The 24,337-nt window shown below is 33.6% G+C and overlaps 1 protein-coding gene across 3 annotated transcripts in view; it reads right to left on the bottom strand.

The window, feature by feature from the left end:
* Positions 1 to 23,333, bottom strand: part of LOC143080700 (sodium-coupled monocarboxylate transporter 1-like) — a 54,894-nt gene extending 31,561 nt beyond the window's left edge. Inside the window, exon 1 of one of the 3 annotated variants that reach the window (XM_076256691.1) lies at positions 22,960 to 23,333. In XM_076256691.1, the coding sequence (XP_076112806.1) occupies positions 22,960 to 23,307 (348 nt within the window). In that variant the 5' untranslated portion in view covers positions 23,308 to 23,333. Of the gene's footprint in view, positions 1 to 633; positions 1,105 to 22,959 lie in introns of those variants that run through there. The other 2 variants (XM_076256690.1, XM_076256692.1) reach the window with 2 other exon arrangements.
* Positions 23,334 to 24,337: the final 1,004 nt, after the last annotated feature.

Here is a 24,337-nt window from a genome sequence, read left to right on the forward strand (position 1 = left end):
GGTTAAAACGTAATGGTTTAAAAGAAGTACAGTATACTGTGAATTTCAAAGCTTATGTGCAGACTTTTTTTTTTTTTTATCTTTAAGGTGAAACTAAGAGATTCCCCTCCTTCTATTTACTGTGGTGCGATCCAATAATATAGACTTAAAGACTTTAAATGTTTAAATTAGTTCATGACTTTTTCTTCTACTTTCATCGGAACCAAAGCTCTTTGAAGTGTTTGTTACATTTTACGTATATCAATATACGCTTGAATCTATCGACATTTAGTAGTAATATGTAATATTTCATATCATCTGAATGTAATTACATCAATTTTCCGCATCTTTTTATTATAGATCTCATTTCTAGATCTAAACTAAAGAGTATCTTCACAAAAATTCGGTACTTGATTACTTAACAAAAATTTAAAAGCATGCATCGGGGCAAAAAAAAAAACCAAAAAAAAAAAAAAAAACCAGATAAAATAGAGCTGAGATAAAAATCATTTTTTTTTTTTTTTTATAAATAAAGAAACGACATAGCACGAAAGCAGAGCGTTCGCTTTTTTCAATGAAGATATATCCGACACAACATAAGTCGTGCTAACTATTTGAAAATTTACTAAATATCTTTCTTAATAAAAATCTTACCTCGAAAGCACTTGATAATCCAGCATTATATAAAACCGGTAAGATGAAGTGAACAGTAAATGGAATAAAAAGAAAGGCAGAAAACGCTCCGACCCAATAAATGGCGCCATTGTAGAAGATTTCTGTAGGAACTCCAAGTACGGAAACAGAAGACAGAAAACTTGCCATCAGTGACAGGGCAACAGGAAACAGAGGCATTTTTCTCCCTCCTAGTAAAAAGTCTGTTGTATTCTGACATTTTTTGTCCTTCCATGCATAAAAGATTCCAATTGCTGAAGAAATTAGTAGCGTCAAAATAAAAATAATATAGTCAATGATATGAAATGTTTTCATCGTTAAAGGTATTTCGGTGCGCATATATTAAATCCACTAAAATTTTAACGTTTACATTTGCTTGAATTCACAAACAGGTATATTGTGCCCATTTTTGCACAGGTGTATAAATTGGAGATATAAAAAAACTCGTTTTAAAAGTGTCATCCCATTTCCGTGAATATAAGTGAATAAAACCGTACACATTGTTCAAGAAATGGTTTGGATACAAAAAAAATCTCTTTGGAGCAGTGGTTAAGTAATTTGCAAGTAAAAGATAGTATTTAACAGATTTTGTTACGAAAAAACAACAAAATCATCATGTTGAACATAGTTATTTAGCACTGGAGCGATTACCTTATCAGTTTAACATCTTCATCATAGATGGAAACAGCATGATACAAAAGATATTAGGTCGGCATTTAAATAACTTTTTTTCTTTCTTTGAGAACCTGTTCAGCATCTGAAGATGTATTGCGTATCTGGTAATTAGTTAAATGGACCACACAATGTTCACCATGCATCATGACAGTCATTATGTATACAATAATGAATTGTTTATTAATGACTATAAACTCCGTCTAGCGGAAAATATTTCATTAATATTCAAAAAACCGAAACATGAATTGGATAAGAAATGAGAATTAGTCGAAGAGAATGAGTATATACGGGAGAATATTTTTTTTTACATCTTCGAAAAGTGAATAAAACCTACTTAATTGCATGTAAACCCTACCTACATATATGAAGCAGTGAGCTGGACTTTATGTATTTTCATTATTGCTATTAAACATATTTATAAATTTTCTAATCAAACACTTCATTATATACAATTGATATATAAATCATGCGCTGTTTCGTGAAATGCTACTTTTCCGTACATATCCAGTGGTTGATTTCTGACTTGTCTTAATAATTTCTGACTTCCTATATTGATTACTACAAATGTAAACAAATAAACAATAATAAAAACAAACAGTTTATCTCTTTGGATGATAAATTACTTTTATTTTTTTTTTACAAAGGGAAGACCATATCCTAACTTATGTGGCATTTATTATAATTTCACAAGAGACCGAACTATACTGAGCTGATGATATCACCGGGGAGTAGCAATCCATCAGAAGCGATATCGATCTGATGGAATGAATATGGTTTTTTTTATATGTTGAGTCGTCCAAAGCATACATTTGTCATTTAATTCTTACCATTACTCTAATCTAAAATCATAAACGATGAAGTAAAGATGGGTGGGTATTGGAGCAATGTTGGAAAATGGTAGAGTAGGAATCTACATAGATAAGGTCGTTAGTTTTCTCGTTTGAATAGTTTTACATTGTCATTTCGGGGTCTTTTATAGCTGACTATGCGGTATGGGCTTTGCTCATTGTTGAAGGCCGTACGGTAATCTATAGATGTTAATTTCTGTGTCATTTTGGTCTCTTGTGGAGAGTTGTCTCATTGGCAATCATACCACATCTTCTTTTTTATAGGAGCAATATTGCGAGCATTTATCCGTAACTTTGTTACATAATTACTCCAAACGACAAAAGACAATATAAATATATATATAACTGCTTTGTCTACTCTTGCTTACTAGAGAATATCTCCAAGAATTTTGTATGTTACTTGATTAGCATGTAAATTACTATTTTTTTTACATGCTTCTTGAATTGAACTCCAAATCGGTTTTGTTAATGTTGCAATTATAACATTGACTCAGCATACTTTGATAAGGCCGTCAACTTAAAAGGTATGTCATGATTTTTATTTCAAATATGTATCTAACATGGTCTTATGTTATTCATGTAACATATAAAACATTTATAGAAAAACTAACATTTAGTAAATATCTGGAGCAAATAGTGAATTAATAAAACATATTTATTATTGCCGACACGATTAATATAATTATGTCATTTCTGTATAATAATATCATGAATAAGCAAAATAAAAACATTTATAATAATAAAAAATATAGAGAACTTAAAATATGCAAATTACTTCTTCCTGATCGTGTCCCCCCTACACACTTCCCCTTTTAATTAGGAAACACGACTTAATCAAGATAAATATCTTGTTCTCTATTGTCTTGGTTTGTCTATTTCCTGGACGTGGGTTGATACGCGACCTGTTATATATATATACTATGAACAATTTATCATGTACTGTAGTACGACGCTAGATTAAAACTGACGAGGAAAGGTAACACACGACCACCGAAAGCTTTATTTTTGTGAAGCCCAGGTGGTCGTGTGGTCTAGCGGGACGGCTACAGTGCAGGTGATTTGGTGTCACGATATCTCAGTAGCATGGGTTCGAATCCCGGCGAGGGAAGAACAAAATATTTGCGAAAGCAAATTTACAGATCTAACATTGTTGGGTTGATGTTTAGACGAGTTGCATATACTATGAACTATATTTATATTTTTGATTCCATCTTTTGATTAATCCTTTATAATTGTATTTTAACTCCATCCATCTTAATAGTTATTCAATCCATTTATAATATATTACAAAACTATAAGAATAAGAATAAGAATAAGAATTGTATTAGTCTAAAATCCAAACAATAGGATTGTTACTAAAATACAAAATAAAAACAAAAACAAACAGACAGACAGGCATATTAATTACATATACTAAGGAATGAAAATAAATGAATCACAGGTGAATAAGATTCCCTAGATTCAAGGCTTATGATACCAATAGTAAATTGGGCATTGAAATTACAATATATATGACCGACACGTGAAAATATCTTTCATGCATTATTGTTTTATATGACTATATCTATCAGATTCAGACTACATGCATATGCAGCAAACTTACTCATAAATATTGCCAACATTTAACAAATTATGATATTAGGACGTGTACTAAAAGTGTGTAATTATGAAATTATGATTATGATGATGAATTGTATTTAATGTCAAGTAAATAGACTTCATGTTGATGTTATATATCTTTCTGCTATGTGTCGATATGATAAGTTAAGTCCTTTTCAACTGATTTTTATAGTTTGTTCTACACCACTATCACAAGTTAGGGGGATTGTTTGACGCCACACAACTATTCTACACCACTATCACAGGTTAGGGGGATTGTTTGACGCCACACAACTGTTCTATACCACTATCACAGGTTAGGGGGATTGTTTGACGCCACACAACTGTTCTACACCACTATCACAGGTTAGGGGGATTGTTTGACGCCACCCAACTGTTCTACACCACTATCACAGGTTAGGGGGATTGTTTGACGCCACCCAACTGTTCTACACCACTATCACAGGTTAGGGGGATTGTTTGACGCCACCCAACTGTTCTACACCACTATCACAGGTTAGGGGGATTGTTTGACGCCACCCAACTGTTCTACACCACTATCACAGGTTAGGGGGATTGTTTGACGCCACCCAACTGTTCTACACCACTATCACAGGTTAGGGGGGTTGTTTGACGCCACACAACTGTTCTACACCACTATCACAGGTTAGGGGGATTTTTTGACGCCACACAACTGTTCTACACCACTATCACAGGTTAGGGGGATTGTTTGACGCCACCCAACTGTTCTACAGCACTATCACAGGTTAGGGGGATTGTTTGACGCCACACAACTGTTCTACACCACTATCACAGTTTAGGGGGATTGTTTGACGCCACCCAACTGTTCTACACCACTATCACAGGTTAGGGGGATTGTTTGACGCCACCCAACTGTTCTACACCACTATCACAGGTTAGGGGGATTGTTTGACGCCACACAACTGTTCTACACCACTATCACAGGTTAGGGGGATTGTTTGACGCCACCCAACTGTTCTACAGCACTATCACAGGTTAGGGGGATTGTTTGACGCCACCCAACTGTTCTACACCACTATCACAGGTTAGGGGGATTGTTTGACGCCTCCCAACTGTTCTACACCACTATCACAGGTTAGGGGATTGTTTGACGCCACACAACTGTTCTACACCACTATCACAGGTTAGGGGGATTTTTTGACGCCACACAACTGTTCTACACCACTATCACAGGTTAGGGGGATTGTTTGACGCCACCCAACTGTTCTACACCACTATCACAGGTTAGGGGGATTGTTTGACGCCACCCAACTGTTCTACACCACTATCACAGGTTAGGGGGATTGTTTGACGCCACCCAACTGTTCTACACCACTATCACAGGTTAGGGGGATTGTTTGACGCCACCCAACTGTTCTACACCACTATCACAGGTTAGGGGGATTGTTTGACGCCACCCAACTGTTCTACACCACTATCACAGGTTAGGGGGATTGTTTGACGCCACACAACTGTTCTACACCACTATCACAGGTTAGGGGGATTGTTTGACGCCACCCAACTGTTCTCAGTGGCGGATCTACCGGGGGGCACAGGGGGCATGTGCCCCCCCCCCCAGTTCAGGTCACCAAATTTTTTTTTAACATAATTTTATTGCTACTGAATCTTCTTAATATCTAGAGCAGAAATGATTCACAGCTTAATTTGACTTCTTATACTGGCCGTTAATTAATGCCAGCGTCCACATGCGTGATTTATGACAACTTATCGATGGGTGTGTAAATATTGACACCTTTGTGTGTTTTTAATTTCTCTTTGCAAGCTTAAATTATGGAAAATACATTTACATGTTGATTGGAATTGTACGAATTTTTATTGGTTTATAATACAATACAGATTAAAATCGAATACCAGGTGAAACTTCTGATCTGTGTTTTTAAAGAATAGGTACAAATTATATGTTTATGTCGATAATGTTGGTATACATCTATATTTAGGTTCTTAGTTTCTCTCCATTCCAAAATACAGTACTCACATTACCATTCTATTTAGAATTTATGTTTTTTCTCTCTTCAAAACGGTCTTTTTGTGAATTTATTAAGCAACAAATCAAATCATTTTTTTTTAATACCATACACGTTTGTTTTTTAAATGGAATGGAATGTCCTATTTACTTCCCTCTTATTTTCAAGGGAAATCGACAATTTGTCAAACCCCCTTTTGTTCACCGGTCTAGGAAAAAACATGATTAATTGACATTTTCTTATAAAAAAATCATTAATAAAATGCTAAATTATTTTCCTAAGATCTATTTTGTAACTGAATCTGGGACTTAATCATTTCTTTAAATGCCCGAGCATACAGTTATATTTGTTTATTTTTATTGTTTCAATTGCCATGTACATGTATGAGGCTAAAAAAGGTCACCATTTGTAAGGATATGAAAGTGTTTTACAGATATTAGAATAATGTACAAAAAAGTAAGTCTGGAAGCAAGGCCAAAAAAATATAGAGGTGATGAAGAAAATATTGATTGATTGTATGTTGTTTAACGTCCAGTGGCAAATATTTGATGCATGTTGAGGACAAATATAATAACCGATCAATTGGCAGGAAAAGAAAGTATAAAGTGAAATAGTAAAAACAATAAAAAAAATCTAGAAAAATAAAAATATAGAAACGATGATCTGACCCCCCCCCCCCTTTTAAAAAACAACAACCAAAAAAAAACACTCACACTCGCATATACCGTATTTATAAACATCTCTAAAAAATCTAAAATTTTGGTTTCATGGTGCCCCCCCCCCCCAGACATCAAGGTTCTGGATCCGCCCCTGGTTCTACACCAATATCACAGGTTATGGGGATTGTTTGACGCCACCCAACTGTTCTACACCACTATCACAGGTTAGGGGGATTGTTTGACGCCTCCCAACTGTTCTACACCACTATCACAGGTTAGGGGGATTGTTTGATGCCACCCAACTGTTCTACACCACTATCACAGGTTAGGTGGATTGTTTGACGCCACACAACTGTTCTACACCACTATCACAGGTTAGGGGGATTGTTTGACGCCACCCAACTGTTCTACACCACTATCACAGGTTATGGGGATTGTTTGACGCCACCCAACTGTTCTACACCACTATCACAGGTTAGGGGGATTGTTTGACGCCTCCCAACTGTTCTACACCACTATCACAGGTTAGGGGGATTGTTTGACGCCACCCAACTGTATTACACCACTATCACAGGTTAGGGGGATTGTTTGACGCCACCCAACTGTTCTACACCACTATCACAGGTTAGGGGGATTGTTTGACGCCACACAACTGTTCTACACCACTATCACAGGTTAGGTGGATTGTTTGACGCCCCACAACTGTTCTACACCACTATCACAGGTTAGGGGGATTGTTTGAAGCCACCCAACTAGTTTAATTCGATTTCACAACCTCAGTGTTTACAGAATAGTGATACAGGAGTTGGAATACTTAGTCCACTTAGCCAACGAGGCTTCACATAAAAAGAAAAAGAAGCGTAACACTTTTCTATTCCAATGGTGCTATTTCACCAGATCACAGCTATTTCCATACTTCACGATATAATACATTTTTGTTTATTTTGAGATAACAGCCCAGTTATCTCTCTTTTATTAAATGCTAACGTCAAGTTCCTAAGAACATAAGTAAAAGTGGCAAGCCTATATTCAAGGTTCTATGTAACAGATGTTTCCATTTCGAAATCTCATATATTTTATAGAATGGCATGTTCATATTCGTATTTGTAAAATTAACCTGTTGCTTCTCAGAAATACTGATTGTATATATTAGGTGTGGACAGGAACGTTTTGTTAACAAAACAATGATAATTTCTATCTATTTTATTTATCCATCCTAGTTTGCTTACATCAATTCAGGGTCCGTGTTATATCCTATCGGAAGGGACGTATACATTTCACTGTTTGTCTTCCGATTTGGATACCGCTAAATATATTGTATACATGTACTCAAGTTTATGAAATCCATTTATAAATCAAATAAAAATCTGTATATGCAAATGAAAACAATTCTTGTTTTCATTCCGCGCTATCAATTAACGTACAGAATGTCATATTTGACCTAGTTTTCCAGCATTTGTGCTTGAACATGAAAATGACATTTATATAATTATTTGTAAAGGAAATCATTTAGATTTTCACTTCTCATTCTCCGCCCACGTTTCCCTTCGAATTGACATACAGTATATATAACTATTGTCCCAGATTGGTGACAAGACCTGTACCATGCCAGTTCTAGTAGTATAGTTTGTAATAATATCGATTTTCTGATGATGGAAGTTTTTAACGACCTTGACTGGCTATACAACCCTTGCACGGTCGGCAGCATTCTTTTTGCGCCAATTACTGTTTTTCAGGGATATCATTTTGTTTTCCAAATGTATCAATTGCGCCAATATTCGGAACTCATTTGCGCCAATTACCTGTTCACATACATGTATCTATCATAAATATTAATGATTTATATATATTTATTCTTATTTTTGCTTAAAAAGTATCATATGTTCGGAGATATTTAACCATGAATATGAGCATCTGGAGAGAAATGACTTAAAATGCATTAGACAGTCAATGTACATGTACCATGCAGAGAGAGAATAAAACTTATTGCTTTGCTGACTATTTAATAAAGATATACCAATAGAGATGAAAATAGAAGCTTTACTCATGCTGATTATGTTTTAGCCACATAGTTGATGAAACAGTCCTTTGTTCCAACCATGCGTATGGGCTTTACTATTATTAGGAATTATTATGAACTATTTTATGCATTTCATCCTTCAATGTTTGTGTTTTTGGACAGAAAAGTGAAGTTACAAGCTACTACATACATTTAATTGGGGATTACCCATGCAACAACAGTAAGAAGAAGATATGTTATTTGCCGTGTAAAATGCCGGTTCCAAGTCCGAATAAAGGAGTAGGAAAGTAATTTTTCTTCTAATTGTCGAAATCGTATGTTTTATTTTTGGCGCAAATGATACCATGTAATTTAAAAACATGTGGCGCTAACGTAGCATTTGAGAGAAAAAGTTGTGGCGCAAAAGGACACATTTTTGGCTCAAACAGATCTCTCCCGCACGGTCTGCATATCAGTCTGTAGTTTATTTTGTTGTATGAGTCCTCTGTCTGTTATAATTGATTTTGAAATATTTTATTTCCGCTCTCACGAAAATCATACTTTAATATTAACCATTTGAAATGTTAAGATTATTCTAACATATACAATAATTGTCGCTTTTAAAATTATTTATTCATATTTGAAGAAGATTTTCATAAGAACAAATATAAGTGTGTTAAACAGTTTTCACAGGAATGGAGATGTTACAGTATTGAAGTATTTTGAGGTATTCCTTGTAATATTGTAGAGAGTAGTCAAGTTAGTTAATTTCTCTTTTCCTTATTTTTTACTTACATCTTCAAATCAAGAATTAGCACCAGAGACAAGAAAGTAAAGGCAAATAATAGCATTTAAAGTGAAAACGAAAAAGGAATAAGAATTAAGTAACGAATAAGGAATAAAAATAAGTAACGAAAAAGGAACAAGGAATAAGTGACAAATGCCCTTTTAGCGCGTATGTTTCAGTTTCTGCGCTCGACTGATACCCTGTTACTAATTAGCTACTTATTTGTTCCTCATTCGATACATGTACGTAACACCTTTTTAATGTTTTTTTTCATTTCCTGTCGTCCGTCTGTACCAACATGTCTTATAACTAAAATGTTCAATTATAAACATTTTTAGCAGGATCTCATGACGAATTTAAAACGTCTAAAACTCCTGATTGCACCTATGCCACTTCCCAATTCATATATTTTTTCGGGTATGTAACCATTTTCGTGCATTTTTGCACCTTTTCTTCTTTTTTATTTTCTTGTCTCTGGTGTTATTTTTTGGTTCGTAGAGGTGAAATTATTCATTTAGTGCTTATGTATACGTTTCCGAGATCGTCTGATACTCTGTCACTTAATCGTTACTTATCCGCCGAGTTACGTTATGTCTGGTGACCTAAACATTGCTTATAAAACTTATGTGCAAAATGTGTTCTCCAAATGCCCGAAATATGGCGCAGCTATATCCACTGGAATTATAACTTAATTATTCTGATAAATTCAATGGAGGATTATGCCAGCAATTGGTTAAACGTGAGAAAGAAGATTTAGAGACACTTTTGGAATGGATAAAGATCGGCAGGTCGTTGATACAAATTATAATAAAAAAAACTGAATAGTTATATGAAAACCAATGCTACAAAGTATGGCAAAACACCTGTCCCACCTTTATGACAAATATGTTGTCCGCGCAGATAAATCTAAAAAAACATCATGTATGTATGTAAATTACATTACATACATTTCCTGATAAATGAAGAAGCTATTGACAATTCTCAACATATACCCCCACGAGACGTTCCAAAGAGGAAATCCTGGATAGTTATATGATCCTTTCGAATTTATACCAAAAACGAAGAACTAGATATTCCTTCATTGTATGTATAAACTAAATAAGTTGGCCTTTTAACTATTTTGATCTGAGCGTCACTGACGAGTCTTATGTAGACCGGCGAAATACGTCTGGCGTATTTTGAAATTATAAGCCTGGTACCTTAGTTAACTATCAAAAAACTATCTTACTAGTGAAACCTCATTCTAAATTTAAAATCAACTTTATCAGCAGTCAAAGTCGGGCTTCAAAGTTATTGTCAAACTACCTATTCTAGAGGTGATTTAATCAGATATGAATACTTAAAATTCCAAAGATCCTTTAGAGTACGTACAATCTACTTTTTCTACTTTTTACACAAATTTTGAATTTCCCCATTGTAAACTAAAACACAAATTTAAAAAGTTGGTAGTGCTATGTTTCTAAAAAAAAATATTGCTTAAGTTGACACACGTTTCTTGTCTTATATATGGAGGGATAAATCGTACGTTGTAAAAAATCACTCTGATTTAAACTAAAATATGTCTGAACCTGACACTATCAAGATGCTTAATTTCTTGATTGTTAATAAATTTGATACGTTAATAGAATATGTTTTTCAACAATCAATCGGCATTCCCATTGGAACCAACTGTGCTCCTCTTCTGGCCTACTTCAATCATATGAGGATAAATTCATAAGAAATTGCATGAAAAAAGGAAATAAGTTAGCAGTATCCTTTGATTTCACTTTCCGCTTTATATTTGATATTCTCTCACTAAATAATTAAAAATTTGTTGAACATGTTGAACGCATCCATTCCATTGAACTTGAACAGATACAGCAGCTACCATAAGGTCTGCATCATATCTTGACTTACATGTATGAATTGACGAAACAAAATTTTACGACATAAGTAATGATTCCGCTTCCCAGTTACAAACTTTCTATGTAACCGCGCCTGTATATGGAGTACATATCTCCAAGTTGATACGATATTCCAGGCCTTGCATTGATTCCCTATCATCATTTCCTTGATAGAGTTTGGCTGCTTTCATGGAAGCTATTATACTAAGAGTTCTAAGTGGTGAAGTTGAAGTCATCCCATCATTAATTTTACGGACGCCATCAAGAGTTGGTTAACCGTTATGAAAATCTGTTTTACATATGACGTCGGATATATTCCAATTGTTGTAACTATAATCTAGTACCTTTTCCCCAAACGTGATCTACATAATCAGAAATATCACCTTGTTTGTACTTACATGAAAAACACGACGGTTCCTCATATAGACCAGGATCTACTTACCCTCCAGAGCACATGAAATAACTCCTAATTTTTTGCGCGGTTCGTGTTGCTCAGTGTTTAGTTTATATCAATTTTGTGTATTGTTGTTTCATTTTGACTAATGGTTTTGAATGTTCCTTTGGTAATTTCGTCTCTCTTTTGTCTCTGAACAGAATTTGGTTGGTAGATGCTGTATGATCTTATTAGCGGGTATGCAACTACTGTGCACTCGGCTGATACCCTGTTACGTCTTATTCGTTCTTTATTAACTTAATGTTACTTTGTACCTTTTAAATGATTTGTCCTCTTTTATTTTTTATTGTTTCTGGTGTTAGTTTTTGGTTCGTAGAGGTGAAACTATCTCTTTAGCGCTTATGTATCCGTTTCCGAAATCAACTGATACACTGTTACTTAATCGTTCTTTGTTGGCTTTTTATACGTTGCACAATTTGAATATTTTCATTTCTTTTCTTCACATTTCTCATGTGTTTATTCTCCCTTAGTAGAGGTGAAATTATCCTTTTAGCATGTATGCACTCGTTTCTGCGCTCGATTGATACCATATTATTTATTCGCTATTTATTTGTTCCTTATTCGTTTTTTAGACTTTGCACCTTTTGAATGGTTTCTATTCTATTTTTTTTTATGTTTACTTGTGTTATTTTTGGGTTCCTACAGATTAAAATACCATATAAGCGCGTATTAACTAGTTTCTATGCTCGTTAAATACCCTGTTATATATTCTGTATTTATTTGTTCCTTACTCGATACTTAAATTACTTATATTAAAGGGAAATTCCGCGATTTTTTACTTATCATCTAATTATGTTCATCTTAACATAAAAAACACATTTGCAAAGTTTTAAATTTATATTCCTTCTAATAACGGAGAAAATCAAGTATTTGTAACTTTTTTGGTTGAATTCTCGAGTGGGTCGTGACGTATTAGCCCGATTTATTGAATTCTGGGAAAAAATAAAATCTGTTTAACTCTTATAGCTTATCGACAATATACGTAATTAAAAGCGCACAGCTGACGAATGGTCGAAGTTATTAACCACAATATAAGAATGAACGAAAATGAATATGCATATACCGTTTTGTATTGATTGAATTAAACTCCTATAAAATTATCTCTAGTAAATGTTTTTGAATAAATTTAATTAATTATTGTTGAGATTTTTTTTTATAAAATATTTATTGAACTTTTTACTGATATTGAACTGAAAATATTTCAGTTCTATTAACCGTTAGTGTTTTGATAATCATTTCAATGCAACTAATGTGTGAGCAGAGTGTGTATATTATTTTGTAAAGGTCACTGTATATTTCTCGGCTTGAGGTCAATTCGTTTACCTTGTAGCTATTTAGCCGCAGGTGTGAGTTCAAGTGTACACAGGTATAAATGTTGTTTGGAAAGGATAAACAGAAAGGATCAGAAAGAGTATGCTGTCACGATGTTAATACACTAAGATTTAATACACGATGAGAATAAAGATACAATAATTAAATTGTGTAAATTAATTGAAAATAAAATTCAGATTCGTAATTCCGAAAGTGTATAAAAATAAAAGGAAACAATTTTTGATTACTTTCTTAGCGGCAATTGGCGTAAAGATTCAAATATGAAGCAAAAAATAGTAGTTTTAATCTTTTATAAAAACTAAATGCAATATTACCCAATTTGATATACCATTGTACATCTGTTTGATATCATTGACTTTACCGGAATTTCTTAACTTGTATTCAAATCTGGCTGTGTTTAAATGCTAATAAAACTATTGCAATTTTAAAGTTTTTAATTGACAAAAAAAATACAACATACAACATGCATGATTTTTTTTAGTTTCTTTTTAACATTTTATTCTTACATAATTAAATTCATTTGACAATCATTTACACGAACTTTTTGTGAAAAGAATATCAATTATCTAAGCTAAGGCATTATTTCTTTTGAGGATTTTTGAGGATTTTTTTTTAAATTCTATGATAATATTTGTGCAATGTTGAACATGATAGCCGTCATTAATCCAAATAAGTAATACAGTAGTTGTAATAAAAGTTATATTTTAGTCATGCATAACTGATATTGACGAATTTATAATAGTTCGTTCATACATCGTTGTTCTTGAAACAATCATTATTAGTATACATGTAAGTTTCCTGACGTATAAGAGCCATTGAGGATGAGCTCCAGAGAAATCAGACTAGTGGCGTTTCGTTCGTTTGTTTGTTGGGAAAGGAGAGGAAATGTAACCGCTTGTACAGATAAACGACAGAATTACCATACAAGCATTTATAGTCAACACAATCAGAAAGAGTTCCCATCGTTAGACGGGGAATATGAAGGCTTCCAAGAATGAACAAGTGACATGTCTAAGTCTGAACAGTTAGAAAACAGACTATCGACATCGACCGCTTGTTCTTAATATTTGAAACTGTATGCATATATATACGTATACGTTTATGATATATATAGTGATGAGTTCTTGCGTCTGACAAAAACTAAATTCCTTCATGGTTATATCTTGCCATACGTTTATATTGGTTTGTAAGGTGATTACTCACAATCGTTATTTGAAAATCCTGTTTGTGAGATGTAGATTCATTTCAATACAGAAATTTTGTCTATATATTTCACAAGTGTATAACACGGAGAAGCTCTGAAGGTCCATTACTCCCATTTTGTTTGGGTGTGAACCATCGATGTTTACAGCAATATCACAGAATAAGATGATGATGGTAGAAAGAACTATGGGCGTCATGTGGCAAATATTACATGCAGATCGGACAATGAGTTGTCAATCTGTATGAAAAGATTTCCAATACAACCATATTATTGAGAAGGAATGTTTACATGCTATACTCTCGTACTAGTATTACAGGGTTCTTGTGGCGTTCACCTTAGACACACATCTTTTTAACGATGCTTTATTTTATTGTCTCTGGTGCTAGTACTTGGTTGGTAGAGATATATCTACCCATTAAATACGTATGTAGCCGATGTGGCGCTCAACTAATACATTGTTACTTATTTGCTACATAAAGGCAACAGTAGTATACCGCTGTTCAAAACTCGTAAATCTATGGACAAAAAACAAAACAAAATGGCCAAAGTCATATAAGGTCATATTGCCTTTCTGTATAATTTCAAATTGATCAATAGACAATTTTAGAGAGAATTCTTCTTCGTTCATTTTAGCCCTTTTAATTTGTTTTCTTCGAGCGTCACTGGTTAGTTTTTTTGTAGACGAAACTCGCGTCTGGCATATATACAAAAAATTCAATTCAAGTATTTATGATGAGTTTATTTACAACCACTGGGTCAATGCTGGTGGTGCTTTTATTCCACTTTTATCACCAGCCCAGTAGTAAGCACTTCTGTGCTGACATGAATTATCATTGATATGGTCATAATTATAAATTTACTGTTTACAAAACTTTGAATTTTTGAAATACTGAGGCTTTACTACCTCCGGAATAGATAACCTTTAATAGCTGTATTTGGTAAAACGTTTAGGAATTTGTGGTCTTCGATGCTCTTCATCTTCGTATATTTTTGGCCTTTTTAATTTTTTTTTTATACAAGCGTCCCTGATAAGTCTTTTGTAGACTAAACGTGAGTCTGGCCTTAATTAAAATTTCCATCCTGGTACCTACCTGATTAGTTTATTGTTATCATTCTTGTCAGCACAGACTACAGAGTTTATGCTACCCTCAGATAGTCCACCAGCAGAGGTACCGACACAGTGGTGTTAAAAATGAAAACAACACTTTATTTACTAGTGTTTCATGCGTCCGAAGCTATTTTTGTAGCATTTATCTTCATCATTTACACTTAAAGTCGGATATTTGAAATTCAATGTATAAGTACTGAAGTGAAGAATGATACAAAGGTAGGTATTAGGAAAGTGTCGATTCTGAAATTATATATATATATTAAATATGTTCAACTGCCCATTGACCTATCTAAAAACAATTGTAAGTCAGAATCGACACTGCGTATTTTTGTACCATTTGAACAAAATCTTCGTATGGCCATCTGGCAATGGTTACAAACATATAAGATGGATTGTGTAACATACCGGGTTACCCGAACCTATGTTAGGAAACACGTAAAGGTCTAGGTTGTTCTTGGTAACGGTCATGCCTACCTCTACTTCTAGTTCCAAGGACCTCCTGAAGAATCTCCCAGCTTGTCCAGATATCAATAGAAGAAATAGACATTGTGACATGTAGGGTACCCAACTATATTCTGACAAATATGCATGGATCTAGGGTATAAGTGCTTTGAACCATATTAAAGGCCATGTCTATCTTTACCTCTATGAAATTGCCACTTTGGAAAAGCCAGGCGGAAATAGTTGAATTGGTCTATGTAAAATATAGAGATTAATACATGGCTTTTTCCATATCGGCCCGGGTATCATCCCGAGACCCCCATATCAGCCCGAGACGTAGTCGAGGTGCTGATATGGGTCGAGGGATGATACCCGGGCCGATATGGAAAAGGCCATGTATTAATCGCTTTATCATATACTTCCGACAATTGTTTTATATTGTCATATTAACAAAATAAAAAATAAAACAGTCAAAAACTTTATATAAAAGTTAAATTATGAATCCAACAAATACACTATAATTGCCCAACAATAACATCACAACCTCTATATTTATTTATGTTACTATTTCCTATAGAGGCATTTTGAAACATTGAAAATTTGGAAGAGTTTTATGATCATTATTACTCCATGTTTTTTGTACTATAAAATAATTCGTAATTGTCAATGGCATTTGTTAGCAAGTACTAAACTATCCCCACAAAAGTTCCCGTAAATTTTGACGTTGTCATAAAAAATATATGACGTCACAATGGAAAAGTAAACAACCGATACCGGAAATACCGGAAGTAACTCGCACGAGAGGCACTATTATAGGTTTTGTGCACGAGATGCCCCTGATATGGGTTATCAGCCCGGGTGGGAAATTATGACTTGTGTACTTCCGCTCATTACACATATGCAAAAGCTATCATATCAATGCTAAGTATATGATAAACCGAGGTATCCCCTAACTCGAATAATTCAAGCCCTTTCCGTGTCCGATTTTCTACCACACGAGGGCTTGAACTCCTTATGATCATTGGCCGCGTCGCCTGCTCTCTGTAAGAGAGAGCCAATCGGTGGCGATCAGGATAATGAGTCTGCGCAACTGTCTTGTAATTGTCTTACCAAACACGTGTGTTCAATTAACACAAATTCGATAATAATTCATTAACATCAATTAACATCATTTAACATCAATTAACATCATTTAACATCAATTAACATCCGGAACTCCTCCTTCTTTAGCTGCCAATTTAAATCGAAATTCCCATATTGCATAGCGGTGTGAATTTTCCGGTTGACGGTCTTGATCGAGGAAGACGTTCAGGCGTTAATGTAGCCTTCGTAGATCAGCGGAATATAACGACTGAATTATTCGGGTTAGGTATCCCCCTGCGTATTAGACTGATTATCTCGTTAGTGTCTAGGCTATAGGTGTTATGTGCCATATTTAACGATCATGTTTACCTCAAGCTCTGTTCCACATGAATAATATGTTTATGTGGCTTATTTAAGTTACTAGTTTGGCATGCCGGTAATAGTTAAGTAACATACAAGGGTACCCCAATTGTATGCTGATGAACTTGTATAGATCTATCGCATATAAGTGTTATGAACCATTTTCAAGAGACATAGGAAGATGCGGTATGAGTGCCGATGAGACAACTTTTCTCCACCCAGGCCACAGTTTGTAAAAGTAAACCATTGAAGACCTTGTTTATATCTACTTCTGGCACAATGGACCTGTTGGCATGGAAAACCCGCTTAAAGGGTAATTTCAATTCCAAGACCTAAGACCTTACAGACTAACAGTCGAACGCAGAAACTAGAATATATACCAAGAACACTCTCCAGAGTCAGGAAAAGAAAAAAGGAAATCATTTAAAACGTGGAAAGCATAAAATACATATAAGGAACAAATAAGTAGCGAATACGTAACAAGGTATCAGTCGAACGCAAAAAATGGGTACATGCGTGATGGGATTATTACACCTCTACGAACGAAGAACTAACATCAGAAATATTAAAAAAAAGTGTTCCATGTTAAAAAATGCCACGTATAAAAAAATCGAATGAGGAACAAATAAAAAACGAATAAGTAATAGCGTACAATCGAACGCATAGACGGGTGCATACACACTTAACTTACGAGGGTATTCCCCCACCACCACCAACCAACAACTAATCCATGAGACAAAATTTAAAAGGTGCAACGTATAAAATGCAAATAAGGAACGAATAAGTATCGCATGTAGAAGTGGAGCGCACAAACGGGTACATACGCGCTAAAAAAGTTAGATTCACCACTACGAACCAAAAACTAACACAAAAGGCAAAAAAAAAAAAAAGAAAAGAAAAGAAAGCATTAAACAGATACAATATATAAATATCGAATAAGGATCAAATACATAGCGAGTAAGAAACAGGATATCATTCGAGAGCAGAAACTTGAATATAATTTCCAAAGTAAATAACACCATGATTATTTGAACAAAATATTTTAAAATAAAGATATGTCAAAACGAAACGAAGAAAAGATAAATCTAAAGGTGAAATTGTATCAATTTAGTAAAGTAAGGTCAAGTAACTAAAATCGAAAGACGCAACAAAACACTTTCATCATTAGTGTTGACTGTCTAGTGATACAGTAGTTCTACTACATAGATCTACAGGCTTTCGAGGTTTTTAAACGAAGAATGACAACAAATCTAGAGACGCAACAAAAACTTATTTATGAATTTTGTTTTTGTGTATAAAACAGGCATTCATAGAAAACGAAAATTGTCTTCAGTCGGACTATCGTACCGACATCTTTGGTAGATTAAAGCTTAAAAGGGTCATAATTTCAAATTTGAACAACAATGTCGAAGTTTTTTTTAAAACAATATTTACCTTACGTTTTTCAACATCAAAGACTAAGTGTTAAGGGGCTTTGGATTGATGCGTTTTCTTTCGATAGGAATATTTGCATTCGGAGATGGAACTCTAATTGATTTATCTATGTCACTAAGTCCGTAAGTTATTTGGCCATATGTTACTCTTTGGTGGTACACATTAAAACAAGACATGAAGATTTATAGAAAGCTTCCCAAAAACCGAAATCAATCATCATAACAAAACATTAAATGCATTTATATAGAATTCGTGTAAAATATAAGGACATCTCTACCAGCAATTAAATTATAAAAACTCGTAAAAGATTTTTCTTAACAATAGATGCAATATTGTATCCGTTTTTGTGATGTAAAATGACCATAGGGTCACCGATAGTTTTTTTTATGTTGATGTTGTATATTGTTGTTGGAATAAAACTACAATAAATATAAATAAGCGTCACGTCAATTCAGTATAAAATTAAAAAAAAAATAGCGTTTTCACATGATTACTAGCTATAAGGTACTTGTAATTCGTTGATAAATGCACAGAGAACAAAGTCGGCGACCTTTTGATTATCCTGTAGCATTCATTTTATTATATCTAAAAAAAAAAAAAGGAAAATGCATCATTATTTTTTCAATCTTTAGTTCAGGTGATACAAGCTGATGTTTTATGCAAAATCTTATATAAATGTGCGACATGACCCATTTACTGGAACTTGACCTCAAACATTACTTTCATTAGCTATTCATAAGCATGAATGCATTTATATTAACTTTGTCTTATGAATATATGTATATTACTACAAAATCGGAAGAAGAAACGATATGCTATATGACTACTTTAAGCGTTTGTATTCATAGATGATCTTAATTCAATAACATACGATCAATATCACGACTTAAGCTAAATTTATAAAAAGGACCTTAAAATATACTTAAGTAATAACACATGCACACAGTTTAATATATATTAACCGACTTATAATACTTATATAATCCCCGCATAGTTTAAATTACCACTTGCTCTTTTTAATAGTCTATGCATGTTAATCTAGACACTTTCGACACAAAGTACATTTTTTACAAACCTCAGTTCTTCTACCTCTACATAATGCACTCAATACGAATATTGAAAAAGAACACATTTTCTGGATAAACTGTTTATCGATCATCTCTCAAATAGTGTTACATGTACTATAGTTAAAAAAAACACACTATGAAACATTTCAAGAAGAAAAAATCAAGATGCATTTATTAGGATAAATACATATGACAGTAGAATAAGCATACCTTTAGTAAAAAAAAACAAAATACCTTACAGTGCCAGTTACTATAATTTGCAAGTCAATTTTTCAGAGTAATCGTTATTTCCATTCATCAATCATCAAAATAAAATTTCAAGTTAATATGTCAGTGTATGTATGGCATGTAGTGACTTTTGTGATGGAAGCATATCAAGATCAATGGTTACATAATGTCACATGTAAACAAAACTTCATGCCCGTACATTGCTTATCTCTATCATAGTTTTCATATTATTAGGTCTTTCCACTTTTCGTGGAAAGACCTTTTGTTTTTCTTCTGATTATTATTTTTTTTTCTTCTGCCGTCTGAGATGCTTTTTTGTCTTGCAACATGTCAAATGAATTTTTTGGCCAATGATGTGTACAGTAATTGGGGTTTCAAAACTCGACCTGTGTGACCGAACACTTATTCTTATAGGAGTTATCTCCCCGCGTCCCCTTTTCTTGTTATCGCTATATCTCTAAAACCGTAAAAGATTTTCACAAACTGTTTTCACCAAATTGTTTGTCTACTCTTAAGAATGATTTTGTTTCATTTGACTGGAGTGATCGGAAGACATCTTATGGGAGTTATTTCCCTTTGAAAATTTAAGATAGACGATTTGTTGGATAAATTCATACATTCTAAGTCTACAGTCTTTTGATATGAAATACTTGGTCCATTTAAAGGAAATTGAGGTCAAGGTCAAAGGTCAAGGTCATGTTATAAATTTTGAATTTTGTTTGTTATCGTTATTCAAAAGAAACTGTGACAGTAAATGATATGATGTGTTTGCCAAATAACTGTTTACAATAAGGCGCAACTTCAACGTGGTTAGTGCATCGGACTACTAACACGAAGGTTCCTGGTTCGATTCCCGTCTGGGATGAAAATTTCAGGAACTTAATTTTCGGCTCTCCCTTGACACCATTTACGAGTATGGTCTCGAGGAAACGATGATAGTCCGTCGGAAGGGAGAGCCATATCTCTTGCACGTTAAAGACACCCTTGTAGATTTCGAAAAAGAGCAGGCTAATGCCGCTACAAGGCAGCACTCGCTCCCGCAAAGTGGAAAGGGATTAATATAAGTTGCAAAACTTGTTTCCCAATCCACTATAAATAAATATGTTTAAACTAAACTAAACTATTTAAGTCGAAGAGTTTTGGTTAACCCTTATAGGAGTTTTCTCCCCTTATGTATTTGAAATCAGTATTTCTCTACAACCATGCAAGTGTTTGACCTGGGGTCTTTTGATTTGAGATCACTGACCTTTGACCTCAAAATTGAGGTCAAGGTCAAAGGTCAATTTGACGTTCTAGATTTAGACCTTTGCTAAAAATTCTTTCTGGTTCATTATAAAACAATTAAGTCTTCTGCATAAACCTATAAATCTTATTTTTTTCATATCAGTTTGATTTACCACAATACATTAACACGGAGTGACATTTTCTAACGTAAATTTTTTAATTTCTTTCTTTTTATCGAGGTGGAAAGACCTTCAATTGTTCTCTGAAGAATTGGTTTTTAATTATCATATCTATTCCTACTATTTCAGGCTCAATTGGCCATGGGTGACATGTTTTGTCTATTCGTCCTTTTCTTTCCTTCATGATAATTTTTGTCGATCTTTTTTATTGTCCGTCTTCGAATTCTTACGAATCGTTCATAAAACCGAATGTTCGGCAATTTAAGTGTACTCTTTTCCACTTTATTCAGTTTTTGTAAGATTAAACTATTTTGGAATCGCGATTAAATCTGTTGGAAAGATTTGATTTGAATCTGATTTTATTCATGATTTAAATTTTCATTCATCGTTCATATCACCGTTAGGTTAGGAACTTTCCGTTTTGAATTTTCCTCGGATTGTGATTTTACTTTTTTCAGTCAATATTTTTCAACATGCTCTGTTTATCTTTATAGGAACATATTATTATTTGAGATTAGGTGTAAGTTAAGAAATACGACGATATATATTTCGCTTTAACTTTTTAACTTATACACTTATGCAAACTCAATCCTTTTAAATTTCTTTTTAGAGTACTATACATGTATTTAAAGTGAGACTGAAGATACAATAGAGATCAATGAAACTCACAAGTTGAAAACGAACACATAAAAACAAGACAAGAAATGGAAAACGGCAGACAAGACAAAAAGACAAACAACAGTCTAGAAAAGAGGGGCGAAAGATACCAAAGGGACAGTCAAACTCATCAATCTAAAATAAACGCCATGGCTAAACAACACCACCCCCACCAGGAACAGTATGTGATTTTGGGTGCGCTGGAAGGGTACGCATAACCTATTGTAAAAGACGGCTTTTAAAGTAGTGAGCACTACCTTCAATGGATAACCAAATTTATCCTCTGAGGTGTATTACGAACATGTAAATGTCTTTCAATTTGTTTGTCTCTAATGTCTCCTATTCCGGTTATTCCATAATGATAATGATTTAACACGGTTGAGATTGATGTTTACTCATTTAATTAAAAAGTAACTCATCAAATATAACCCTTCAACAACAGTTCTAGAGAAAGGAAAACTAGAACAATACCACTTTTTGACCTGCATCGCTGCATACTGATTGGGGTAACATAATTATTGAAGTACAACAGATTATTCCCTAAAACAATTTAAGCCATGGAAACCTTGATGAAACGATTGATAAACAGGAAAAGGCTGAATGGTGGACAAAATGGTGGATATTGAAGCGATAAACAAGATTTAACTGAACATAACAAATAGGCCTACCGAAAATAAAATCATTCCCTTTGATAGAAGACAATAACACTACAAATTTTCTTGGAAAAGCTTTTTTGACGACTATTGCAGGTGAATATATTAAAAAAAAAAAAATTGAAACATTCATTTTTTAGAACGAAGGACATTTGTAACATTCTACAATACTATTTACAAACAGTATAAAATGTGATTTAGTTCTATATTTTCAAAAAGAAATTCTTTCTTTCGTAATATCTGATTTTGTATTGTGTAGCTACCCTTTTAAATTGAAAACGAATGATTGTTAAGCTGTATATTTTTCAAATGATAGATTAACAAATTGAATATAAAAAACAGTAATCCAACAAAAAATAAAATTTCTGTTACCATGCTACGATAAAATGAAATATTTAAAACATAGTTGAAAAGGGCAAACTCACCTCAAATGAACTGGCACATCCAATGTTATGAAACACAGGTATGATGAAGTGAACTATGAATGGAAATCCGAGGAATCCAGAAAATATTCCTACCCAGTAGATGGCACCATTATAAAACACTTCCGTTGGAATTCCAAGCACCGATACGGAAGACAAAAAGCTTGCCATTACTGATAGTGTGACGGGTAGGAGAGGCATTTTTCTCCCTCCTAGTAAAAACTCATTCGTATTTTGGCGATTTCTATCTCGCCATGCATAAAAGATACCAATACCCGCTGAAATTAAGAGAATTACAGTGAAAATAATGTAATCCACGGGATGGAATGTTGCTTTCACCATCTTTTCCATCTTTTATTGTTAGATATATCCGCTTCTAAGAACGAATTTCACTAGTTGTTTCTACTTCCTAATTTTATAAATATATATTCACATTGACCGGATTTACGCAAATTATGTGTATTATCTATAATTCATCAATAAATAACAATATTTTATTTTGTTTCAATTGGTAGGCCGAAATGTTAATTGAATATGAATTAAATCGATTTGTATCCTCCAAAAGCTACAGTTAGTCATTGCATATGGTTTATTCCACTGTAGATAATTATACAGAAGCATGTCAAGTACTTGATCTAATTATATCAATATGTTTTTGTCAGTACTTGAAACTCCAATTAAATAAAAATGTTGGCTACTAAACATCTGTCAGAAGTATGATTTGCTATAGTGTTTTCTTTTTTTCCTCCGGAATTTTGAGTCTCTACAAATGTTCTTTCGTTTAAATAAATAAGTCAAATTGTTTACATTGCGCTGAGATACCTTAACTTGAACATGGATAATAGATAATCGTAGATTCCAGGTGATAAAACTTGAAATGAATACAAGCTTTTTTCATTTGTTAAACGATTTGTTTATGCTATACAACCTCTGCTACACCTCTATGCCGGACCAGTTTGTTTCATGCAGAAAAGTAGAATTTCTATCATTATCCCAGGTAACCAGTTTAAACCAACACATTTTCATAATATTATATGTATAGTCATGAAATATTTTCCCCTGGACATTTAGCAAACGATCTATTCATCTAATAATTTTTTTCAACATGGTCGGCTTTTTTTATATAGGAAAAGATTATTTTTTGAAATTAGATGTAAGTTTAGAAATTAGACGATAAATATTTTGCAAACCCTTTTTATCTCATACACTTATGCAAACTCAATCCTTTTAAATTTCTTTTTAGAGTACTATACATGTATTTAAAGTGAGACTGACGATACCATAGAGATCAATGAAACTCACAAGTTGAAAACAAACACACAAAAAAAAAACAGACAAAAAATGGAAAACGGCAAACAACACAAAAGTCTAGAAATCTATG

The sequence above is a fragment of the Mytilus galloprovincialis genome, chromosome 6, assembly GCF_965363235.1.
Source record: "Mytilus galloprovincialis chromosome 6, xbMytGall1.hap1.1, whole genome shotgun sequence".
NCBI classification, from domain to species: Eukaryota; Metazoa; Mollusca; class Bivalvia; order Mytilida; family Mytilidae; genus Mytilus; species Mytilus galloprovincialis.